This window comes from Coregonus clupeaformis, unplaced genomic scaffold, assembly GCF_020615455.1.
Source record: "Coregonus clupeaformis isolate EN_2021a unplaced genomic scaffold, ASM2061545v1 scaf0417, whole genome shotgun sequence".
NCBI lineage: Eukaryota > Metazoa > Chordata > Actinopteri > Salmoniformes > Salmonidae > Coregonus > Coregonus clupeaformis.
In genome coordinates, this window is record NW_025533872.1 from 148,739 (window position 1) to 161,024 (window position 12,286).

The window sequence follows — 12,286 nt, forward strand, 5'->3', positions numbered from 1 at the left end:
ATTTTCCAATTATTTTCTACAAATATTGGATGTGTATCTCTATTGCCTGGATTGACATTTTTCTCATTCACCAAGGCTATTTCCCTGTCCTTTCTATTTCCAAGAAACATCATTCACTTCGCTCCACTGTGATTTGCTCTGCTGCTCTGACCTCTGACCTATCTCTCTTTCTATCCCTGAAACTCCTGCTCCATTGTGATTGGCTGTGCTGCTCTTACCTGTCTCTCTCTCTGGGCGCAGTGATCTAGACAGGGACTTTTGGAATAACAATGACAGCAGCAACGTGCAGCAGAGATGGAGCTCCTACCCGCCCAAGGAGTTCCTCTTAAACATGTCCCCCTATGCCCCGTATGGAGACCCTCGCCTCACGCCCAAGTGAGTCTCGGTCGCGGCTGGTAAGGGACCCCTCTCTCTGTGCAGGGCTGTAACGAAGCGGGGGAGCCAAGCCTCTCACATTGAGTTCTGTGAACCCGTTTCCCCAACCCTCCACAACCCCCTCAGACTGACTCAATAGAACAACACTACATTCTAGAAACAGACAAACATTGCACACAAAATATGCATCCAAAGACACAGTACATTGTCTACATAGGAACACTAACATGCCACTCTAGTCCACTTGCATGCATTTCTCTCTGCCAGACGTAAACGTACAGTGAGGGAAAAAAGTATTTGATCCCCTGCTGATTTTGTACATTTGCCCACTGACAAAGAAATGATCAGTCTATAATTTTAATGGTAGGTTTATTTGAACAGTGAGAGACAGAAATAACAACAACAAAATCCAGAAAAACGCATGTCAAAAATGTTATAAATTGATTTGCATTTTAATGAGGGAAATAAGTATTTGACCCCTGCAAAACATGACTTAGTACTTGGTGGCAAAACCCTTGTTGGCAATCACAGAGGTCAGACGTTTCTTGTAGTTGGCCACCAGGTTTGCACACATCTCAGGAGGGATTTTGTCCCACTCCTCTTTGCAGATCTTCTCTAAGTCATTAAGGTTTCGAGGCTGACGTTTGGCAACTCGAACCTTCAGCTCCCTCCACAGATTTTCTATGGGATTAAGGTCTGGAGACTGGCTAGACCACTCCAGGACCTTAATGTGTTTCTTCTTGAGCCACTCCTTTGTTGCCTTGGCCGTGTGTTTTGGGTCATTGTCATGCTGGAATAACCATCCACGACCCATTGTAAATGCCCTGGCATTTGACGGTCCATGGCCCCGTTCATCGTCCCTTTGATGCGGTGAAGTTGTCCTGTCCCCTTAGCAGAAAAACACCCCCAAAGCATAATGTTTCCACCTCCATGTTTGACGATGGGGATGGTGTTCTTGGGGTCAAAGGCAGCATTCCTCCTCCTCCAAACACGGCGAGTTGAGTTGATGCCAAAGAGCTCGATTTTGGTCTCATCTGACCACAACACTTTCACCCAGTTCTCCTCTGAATCATTCAGATGTTCATTGGCAAACTTCAGACGGGCATGTATATGTGCTTTCTTGAGCAGGGGGACATTGCGGGCGCTGCAGGATTTCAGTCCTTCACAGCGTAGTGTGTTACCAATTGTTTTCCTAGTGACTATGGTCCCAGCTGCCTTGAGATCATTGACAAGATCCTCCCGTGTAGTTCTGGGCTGATTCCTCACCATTCTCATGATCATTGCAACTCCACGAGGTGAGATCTTGCATGGAGCCCCAGGCCGAGGGAGATTGACAGTTCTTTTGTGTTTCTTCCATTTGCGAATAATCACACCAACTGTTGTCACCTTCTCACCAAGCTGCTTGGCGATGGTCTTGTAGCCCATTCCAGCCTTGTGTAGGTCTACAATCTTGTCCCTGACATCCTTGGAGAGCTCTTTGGTCTTGGCCATGGTGGAGAGTTTGGAATCTGATTGATTGATTGCTTCTGTGGACAGGTGTCTTTTATACAGGTAACAAACTGAGATTAGGAGCACTCCCTTTAAGAGTGTGCTCCTAATCTCAGCTCGTTACCTGTATAAAAGACACCTGGGAGCCAGAAATCTTTCTGATTGAGAGGGTCAAATACTAATTTCCCTCATTAAAATGCAAATCAATTTATACAATTTTTGACATACGTTTTTCTGGATTTTTTTGTTGTTATTCTGTCTCTCACTGTTCAAATAAACCTACCATTAAAATTATAGACTGATCATTTCTTTGTCAGTGGGCAAAAGTACAAAATCAGCAGGGGATCAAATACTTTTTATTGTATACAAGTAGCTAATTTGCAAAACAGTAGTTCTGAACCCAAGGCATAACCTAATGCATATGTCCCGGTAAAGGTCAAATGCAATAGCCTAAGGGGGCCAAACAGCATTATTAAGTGATGTTATCCAAGTAACATGCACATCTTACATATCTTCTGTCCTGGAAGAGTTCCGTTGATTGGCATTAGTAATTCCTTTTCCTGCAGCCAACAGGGTCTGAAAGGTAAAGCTATTTAGTATGCACTGTTGGCCATGCAGAATTAGATTGAGTCGTACAGGGCTGCCACTAGGATGTTTCTACTTGCCTCACCTTAGAGGTGACTGACATTAGTATAGCGATGGCCAGACGTGAGGTCAGCCTTGTCTCCCTCCAGCCCTCTGATCTTCATCTCGGGTGAGTCATAAATGGTACCCTATTCCCTCTGGTCAAAGGTAGTGCACTACATAGGGAATAGGGGGCCATTTGGGAGGCAGCCCTAGATTGAATCAAGAAGGGGGTTGTCTCTAGTGGCGTTACCAGGACAGATAAAATATGAATTGGATGGAGACACTAATAGATGCAGATCATGTCTGAAGCTGCCCACCAACTACAAACACACTATTCATTATACTAGCCTTTCCCATCTGGACACATGAATATGTGACATGAATCTTTAAAATACATACAAACAAACACACAATATTGACATACAGAAACTTAACATACTGAATCAACACTCCACATTTACCTATATACCAACCAACCAACATTTGAAAAGCCTCCTCTTCCCTACAGCCCTGCCAGCCTCACTAACCCCTAACCTCTTACCCTTCACCTCCAGCCCATGGAGTGCTACCATGGAGACGGACAACCCTCAGACCATCTGAGCAGAAACCCTTTATAGATCCCACTTACACAGCCCAATATCCTCCTTTCCACCGCAACCAACCAACTAACCAACCAACCCCTAATCTTAAGGTTATTAACCTAACCGTAAACCCATTCCCCTCTGGTTAAACCATCCCCTCAGCTCTGTCATCGAGGGTTGACCGTTGTTTTTGGCTTTTGCTCCTAGTTTTTGCTGTTCTCGTTTTTTAGGCACATTCTATAGGAGTCCTGTGTTGTTCCCTCTCACCTCTCCTCACTCTCGTTGTGCCTAGTGGTTTTGTCACCACCACCACCTCCACCACCAGGTGCTATAAGGCTGCCTCTCCTTATAGCTCTCCTTAGTCTGACCACCTGAGCCCTCTGGACACACCAGTGACTCTATAGCTGTACAGTACAGTACATGTATCACTAAAGGCTCTAATGTCATTGATGTTTTTCCTGCACTGAAATATATTGTTTAAGTAGAGAAAGTCGGTTTTTTTCTTCATTTTAAAGTGTACTAGAGAAGAGATAAAGAGGGGGTTTATTCTCAATGGGTGTATTGTCTTTAGAGTTCATGGGCTGTGATACAGTGAACCTGCTAGGATCCATTGATCCCTTTTTGAGATCCAGTCAAATGTTTGCCCTTTTCACCGTCATGTGACGAGGTCTTGAGCAAGGGATGGGAAGCTCTGTCCATAAGCTAAATATGACTTACCTTAAATCTCCCTAAATGGTCAACTCCATCCCTACCCCTATTTCTACCCCATGCTCAATGCATAACTGTTGCAGGCTGGGCCTCTGTCTAAAGTGTTGTCCCTCTCGACCAGCAGCTGTGCTCTCTGACTGTGTCTGTGTAGTGACCCTGTAGTGAAACTGTGTCTGGTCTGTCTGCTGTTGTCTCTGTGACGTTGTCTAGGTTACGGCTGCTTGTGCTGCTCTGGGTTACGCGGGGAGAGGAATGAAGTGTGTACTCAACAGATTCACTGTGCTGATTAACTGCTATACACTACAATGTCTTACTATAGGCTTTCAAGCCACTCGCTCCAACAATGTCATTACACACACCATAACCTTTCGATCAAGCCTATCTGTTTCATTTAACGTTGTAGTTCCTACTGTACATGATAACAAAGTAGATCAACTGTTTCTTTTAAAATGTAAAGAGGCCATAGATAGCCTACATAATTCAATTATCATGACCCGCTCAGTTTTATTGCAAACACCATGAAGTCCTTGATAGAATAATCAATTTGGTCATGTATATTTGATGTGCAGTATAAAGTAAAGCTGCAGAATGGCCAGTCAGTCTAACTGACAGGTACTCAAAACACAGCCAGCATCTGTCTGTCTCAGTCCTACTGCACCCAAACACACACCACTCTGTCAGTCTTCCCATCTGGTTCAGACAGACAGACAGATATACACAGTGAATCTCAGCCCATCTCCCTCCTGCTAACCCAGCAGCAGCACAGCCCACTGACTTGCTGGATCCTCGTGGCTGGCTGCTACTCCTCTGTACTGGAAACCTGTAGCTGGATTGATAACACTACCCCCATCCTAATGCTATTCTGCTGTGTGGTTCACCTTCTGGGTTGTTCAACCTCACTGATTCTACTGTTACTATCCACCTCTCTCTCTCTTTTTCTCTGTCTCCCTCTCTGTCTCTCTCTCCTCCGTCTGTCTCTGTCTTTCTCTCTCCTTTATGTCTGTGTCTGTCTGTCTATCTGGTGCCCCCTGTCTCTCAGTGGGGTGGAGAAGGGGGATGGGGGCGGGGGCTGGGTGTGGGAGTGGGGCAGGTCCCAGTCGCAGTGACAGCGTGAGAAGCATAGTGGACGGGGCTGGGCCCTGGCAGCAAGGCTGGGCGCTGGCAGACGGTCCAGAGCCACATGCAAGCCGGGAGGCCTGAGGCCCAGGAAAGTGAGTGACATGAGTGACACGGGTTGGCTGGGCATGAGGGCACACATGGGGGGTAATGCTGAGCACCACAGGGGCATGGTATAGATGGTTTGGGGGACTGCAATCAGAAGCAGCAAGGGTTATATGTGATATATGCTGCATTCGGTAGTGCAGAGATTTATGGGAGGAAAAATGGATGGAAAGATGGAAAGAGGGAAGAAACTATTGAAGACAATAATGAGCTGAAAATGTGAGTGCATGTACTGACATTCTGATGCATGGGAATCTGTTGTCATGGTAAGGCTCTGTTGACTAAAGAGAACATCCTCTCTCACAAACAAATACCAAAAGTTACGCAACGTCTGCTACTGCTTCATCGCTGTATTGGACCACAAAACAGTTAATCAAATATCTACTTTTTGATATGGAATATTATAGCAGGACCGTTCTTAAGACGCCTGAAACCAAATGTTAGTTGTGCATTTCCCTTTCCTCATGTACACTCTTAGAAAAAAAGGTGCTATCTAGAACCTAAAACGTTCTTTCGGCTGTCCCCATAGGATAACCTTTTAAAGAACCCTTTTGGTTCCAGGTAGAACCCTTTTGGGTTCCATATAGAACCCTTCCACAGAGGGTTCTACATGGAACTCAAAAGGGTTCTACCTGGAACCAAAAAGGGTTCTACTTGGAACCAATTGGGTTATCCTATGGAGACAGCCAAATAACCCTTTTTTCTAAGAGTGTATAACCATTTTAACACTTTCAGTCAAAATCCAATTCCCTGTTTACCTGCCTTCTTCACTCCTCTACTCTTTACCTCCCCTCTCCCCCTATCATATATAACTTTCTCCCCATTTCTGGTCTGTAATTGGTTTCTATTTTGAGGTAGCCATGTGTGTCTATGTTTCTGCTGTAAGATATGTCTCACACTCCCCTCTCTCTACATCTGCCTCATTGCCTTTCTCCCCTCCTCAAGGCTCTTTCATTACAAATCACTCAAGGTTTTTAGTCAGTTTAATTGACTTTCTGGGTAGGATATATCTGAGAATCCCTTCTTAAGTCAGCAGAGGAGGATACAGGCAGCAGATAGAAGGGCTTATAGCCTGCCTGGCCATTTGAATGACAGGGTAGGTAAGTCGTTTACTATACACGCAGAGAGACAAATGAAATATATATTTGCAGTTTAATGTATTCAACCTTGGACAAGAGAGATATTGAAATAGTAGACAAATGTACAGTGAAAGAATTAGGTGTTGAGCTGGCTACGGTATCTGGGTAGGAGCTGTAAAAAGCCTAAGCCAACTTTATGACACAGTAGAAATGTATTTCTGCGTGAATTGGACTCCCAGATGTCTGGCTGGCCCTATGCCACGTACTCCATCCAGATTTATTGATGAATCATTCTGTCAGTTATGACAAAAATATTTGTTGGACTGTAAAATGTAGAGCATACTGCAGCTGATGTGGCGCATACTGCAGCATGGCACTGTGTGCATCATTGTTGGAGGAGCAGAGTGCAATTATTTTATTGAAATACTTTTATTTGATGTTGCTATCTATGCACTGCTGCTTTCAAATATACACTTCTATCTCTGGGTCACATTTATTCTTTATATTGTTATATTTCTCTTGTCACTGATAGCTTGTAAGCTCAGCCCTCTTTCATACTTAATGCATCCATCCATATTATTTATTCCCTCCCTCATTCTTTAGATTCTTTATCCCGTATAAAAGGTCCAATGATAATACTTTGGATTAGACGAGTGAGAGGGATGATTTAGGCAGTGGTGATACAGGTGAACAGAGAGAGTGGGAAACATGATACTGATCAACTTCAATCAAACCAACCTAATGTCTTATATTATATACAATCCAAGCAAATCTGAAGGCACTTGCAGATTTTCTGGAATGTTTAAAGCAACATCCATACACTCATCAAATGTGCTGTAACCGCAATAAGCACATACCATAAGCCCGTCCCAAGACACTTCCATACCCACTGACCATTCATTTAATGACAGTAACACTCATTCTCACTAACCACAGCCCATCTTCAGTCAACACATTGTCCTGAGCCGTATGTGAGCTATCTGAAAGGCCATGTGGGGAGTGGGGGGGGGCAAAATGCTGAAGTATGACTGGTATTAATCTGGTCCACAAAGTCCTCTCGGGGCCCTGCCTCTGGTGCTCTCCAGTAGAATTACTACAGCGCTGTGGAGCCGGCCCGGGGCCCACTGAAGAGCACAGTCGACACAGCCAAAGGCTGTAAATCCTCCAGTGCTGCACTAGCCTAAGACAGAGGCTGTTTAGCCAGAGCTTACAGTAATCATGAAGGGCAGAAATTGAAGGGGGAGAGTCGGGACGCACTATTAAAATAGTGTAAAAGCAGATGAATGATTAGAAAGACAGAGGGGTTTGAGGGAGGGGAGAGGGTTGTTTGGAGTCAGATTAATGGGTTGAACTGATGGGTAAGGCAGGTCAGATTAATGGGTTGAATTGATGGGTAAGGCAGGTCAGATTAATGGGTTGAACTGATGGGTAAGGCAGGTCAGATTAATGGGTTGAACTGATGGGTAAGGCAGGTCAGATTAATGGGTTGAACTGATGGGTAAGGCAGGTCAGATTAATGGGTTGAACTGATGGGTAAGGCAGGTCAGATTAATGGGTTGAACTGATGGGTAAGGCAGGTCAGATTAATGGGTTGAACTGATGGGTAAGGCAGGTCAGATGAATGGAGCAAACAAAGACCAGTTGAGCTAAGAGAAGCAGCATAGAGTGAGAGGTAGCTAGGAGGCTAGTGTAAAGTCATCATGAGTTAGAGGGGAAATATGGATACAAAGGAGGAGGAAGAGGTCAAGGTAAATCTGGGAGGAAAGTGACATGAAAAGGGTAAGAGCAGTGGATGGAGGAAAATAGAGATGAAGGCTGTTAGCTCCTGTTTGGTGTTGGCCTGAGCACTGTCAAAAACAAGCCTACCCACAGACTGTCAGACACTCACATACAAGCATCTTATACAACTGTACGACTACTGCTAAACTGCTTTAACCTGACAATGCTCTATTTCTTGTTTTTCATCTCTCCATACCTCCTTTCTCTTTGTTGAACTCTCTGGACCCGTCCTCATTTTTGTTCCCTCTGGTACTTCTATTGTACTCACCCCACCACTCTCCCCTGTATCTCCTATTTTCCAATTATGGATCTCTTCTGTCAATCTCTCTGGTTACCACTATCCTTCTCCTTTGTCCCTCACCTTCCCTCTTCTCTCACGTGCAACCCCTGCAAAACCCCTTGTTACCCTCTCTTCCCTTGCTACTCTGTCTGGTCAGTTTTGGGGACCCATCCCTCTCAGCCGCCTCTACCCTGGAGCACATTCCATCCTCAGCAGCAGCCCGTCCTCGTCCCCTGGTGCGACAGCAGAGTCTCCAGCAGCCTCTCACCCACCAGCCTCCTCCGGGTCCCAGTGACCCCCAGCCACCTCCCAGAGCCTGGGCCAGCTGCACACAGGGCCCGGGGGCGGGGGGCACCGGGAGGCCCGCGGGGGGTGCGGGGAGTCCGGGCGGGGACAGGTGCTTCCCGATACAGAGGAGCAGGAGGAGGACGCTCCAGGTCCAACCCAGGCAGCTGGGACCACATGATGGGACAGATCCGCAACAGAGGACTGGACGTCAAGTCTTTCCTGTGAGTCTGCTGGTCTGGGAATGTTCTAGATTCTGCTCTTGGTTCTATTCTGAACCTGTCTGCACTGTCTTCTGTCTGTCTCTCACTGTGTTGTCCTTATTATATCAAATCTCCCCCCTTCTCCTCAGGTAATTGTCCTAAAGCGTTTCATATACTGTAAGATTTACTCCCGAAATGCCAAGCCTAAGCCATGTACTGTAGCTATAATGACATAGTTTTACTTCTTGTTTTTTGGCATTACTTTTTTTGTGTAATTTATGCATTGTTCTTGGTTACTCTGTCTGTATGCCCTTTAGTGTCTGTTTTTAAGTTTACTTAAAGTTACGTGTATTATCTTTGCATAGGTCACACTTGTCTACCCGAGGGTAGGGGACAAACTATTTGAGCTAATAAGCATGCTGCAGCTGCACACTATACTCTGAAGTCTTTACTGTGTGTGTGTGTGTGTGTGTGTGTGTGTGTGTGTGTGTGTGTGTGTGTGTGTGTGTGTGTGTGTGTGTGTGTGTATGAGTGCATGTGAGCTTGTGTATATCCCATTTATAGCCTGTGTGCATTAACATGGGTGCAGGGGTTAAGCAGCAGCATGTAGAAACTCCACACTGCATTGATCTCCTGTCTACAGCATCATTACTCCCACGATGGACTGTCACTATTAGAGAGAGAGAGAGAGATAAAGGTAGAGAGGAGTAGTGTGTGAAAGATGGAAAGAGAAGGGGTATATGATGAAGGTTAAACCCAAGGAGACGAGGAGGGGTTGTTGAGGTGGAGAGAGAGTTCAATTCACTGTGTGGATATGGATTGCAAACTACCACTTCCTAATTCGATTTAGCTATAACGTTTACAATATTCTATGATAAAGCTAAATGTGACAAATGTACCGCTAAATGTACGTTTCACCGTACACTTTAAGGTTCCCAGAATAATTTGTTATCAACCACTGTACAAAACAGCAAAACTTTTTTTTTTTATTGCCCTGCAGTCAGCAGAACTTCAGTACTTCACAGACCACTCATAGCATATTGGAGACAGTAGATCTACTGTAGGTGGGGGGAGCAATCTGGAGGCCAGAAACTCCTGACACATTTGATGGTGTCACCGATTTTCCAATGAATCTGGTATTGAAATGATTGGCTGGGGATTAACCATTTGTTTCAAACAAAACACAGCGATTCCTTCTCCTGTGTGTGTGTGTGACGATGATGGATGTCTGAGTCTGTGTAGGGCAGCCTCGGCGGACCCCCGACCCCCCTGCCCTCCACTTGAGTTCTCTGGCCCATTAACACAGGCCCCTGACCAGGGACCTCCTCACTAAATCATCGCTCGATAAAGACAGGGTAGATATGTGGAACATCGACGGAGAGGTGGCCTTGCCCACAGTCCCTGTAAACATGAATTGTTCTGGGCTGGGAGGGACGAGGCTCTGGGGGATCGGGAGGATGGGGGATAATACTGAGTGTTATCAATGAGGCTCATGTAGGTGTTACAGTTTTTCTCAATCGTGTACAAGCAAGTTTTGGATCTGGGTTGAAACGAATAGCAGAACAGCAATTATCAAATGCTCAAAAACATTTACAGAACTTCTGATCATTTTCTTGCCTTAGTACCTGACTTGCATATCTTAGACCACCTTTTGCAAAACATTAAATACAAATGTTAGTGAATACAACATTCACTGTTAAGTGTTTTGTTCACAGAATATCAACACATTGTTTTTATCAGAAGAGAAATGTGTTCAATTGTGTTCACTGTTTCGGGCAATCAGTAAATACTACTGCACGGAATTCTAAATCATCCTATCAGTGTCATACCACGTACAATAGAAAGATCTAGGCAATGCGGACTGTCTAATTGTTATGATTTTTTTTTTATATTGCGGATATGGAGAGATGCAGAGAATGAAGTTGGGTTACTTCTACCTAACTTTGGGTTAGTCCTAAGTCATCATCTCTAACACTGTGACCTTCCATTATAGAGCTTTGCTTTGGTGTGAATGTAGGCCTATTAATTCATATCAGTTGTGTTCCTCCATTGTATTCACCTTTCCTTATTTCTATTGTGGATTGTGTTTCTGTGCGCCAATGAAAAGTTTACAAAACTATGAGCAAACCAGCCTATGTATTGAATACATGGAATTGGATTGTGATGATACTGATAAATGAATCCTGCAGACAATGTTTTTTAATTTTTTTATCAGGACTGATATTTGATTTTATGTTAATTAAATTGTTTGGTGATAAATGCAATTGCCCATAATTCTGCACCTTGAATAGTTGTACTTTATTTCGATCATCATGATTTATTGACTGCAAAGAAAGTGTATTGATCTACATGGATTTTTAAAACACAGACAACATCTCTGTTTTGTCTGCTTGGACTCAAGAGATAAGTATGGTTGCGTTAATCTTTTTGCAGGCAGTCGTGTTCTTTTGCTAAATGTATTTAAAATTTTGAGAGAGTGAGAGAGAGAGGGAGAGAGAGAGAGAGAGAGAGAGAGAGAGAGAGAGAGAGAGAGAGAGAGAGAGGGAGAGAGAGTGTGGAGAGAGAGAGAGAGAGAAAGAGAAAGAGAGAGAGAGGGGGAGAGAGAGAGAGAGAGAGAGAGAGAGAGAGAGAGAGAGAGAGAGAGAACATAGGATATGCTGTAGAATGGCAGAAATAGAAAGGACATAAAAAGAAAATATTTGGGTCAAATCAAATAAGCCACAAACAGAATGAATAGCTGTATGATGCACAGACTCCATGTGTCATTTAGGTAGCTGGACATGGAGCAAAACATATGATAGCTACTAGTATTGACTACACACTATGCTTGAGTTTGTCCCCCAAAGAGAATATGTTGTGATATTCTTGTGCAGGAAGACAGAAGATGATTAGAGAACTGTAACGATCCCGGCAGTCTGAGTCGGGTCCTGTCTGGTGACTAGTTTTTCTGTTCGTGATCTCCAGTTTCCCGAGGGTTCGGGAACGCCCGGGGGAGCTCTCTTGATTTCCGCACCTGCATCCCATCAGCAATCTGCACACCTGGTCCTGATCATCACCCTTCTTAGGTTCTGGCCTAACATCCAGTCCCTGCCGGATCGTTAGCCATGAACAGTAGGTTTACCAGAGTATCAGTTTTAGAGCCTAGCGTTAGTTTTGTTGTTTTTGCACCGTGTTGGTTTGTTACTTACTTACCCCCGTTTGTTCCATCTGCAGTCACCCGTCCGGAACCTTCATCCAACCTCTGCCTGGTGGTCGGGCGGCTGCCGACCCAGGATGGGATCAACCACTGCACCCCCAACAACTAATCAACGCCGCCCGCTCTGTTCCCTGGATTATTCAGCATCACTCTTGAATTTGTAATAAACACTCACCTTCGTTTCTACTTACCTTGTCCTGGTCTGCTTCTGGGTTCTGGCTTAGCAACTCGTGACAGAACGATCCGGCCAGTAATGAACCCAGCGGACCTGGACTCTGTTCGCCATGCCATTACCCATCAGGAGAAGATGTTGGGCCATCATAGCACGGTACTACAGGAGATCGCGTTGTCAGTTCGGAACCTTTCTACCGGTCTGACGGAGGTCCAGAACCAACGCAAGTTTCCGGTGGAGGATCCACTACCGGTTTCACCCATCTCGCCTGCCGCTTCTGGAGCTGTGTCCT

At 44.9% G+C, this 12,286-nt stretch overlaps 1 protein-coding gene across 1 annotated transcript in view; it reads left to right on the forward strand.

Moving 5' to 3' along the window:
* syt7b (synaptotagmin VIIb) overlaps positions 1–12,286 on the forward strand; it is a 111,742-nt gene that overhangs the window by 67,506 nt on the left and 31,950 nt on the right. The window contains exon 4 of the mRNA XM_045215276.1: positions 241–375. Within this exon, the coding sequence (XP_045071211.1) occupies positions 241–375 (135 nt within the window). The remainder of the gene's footprint in view (positions 1–240; positions 376–12,286) is intronic.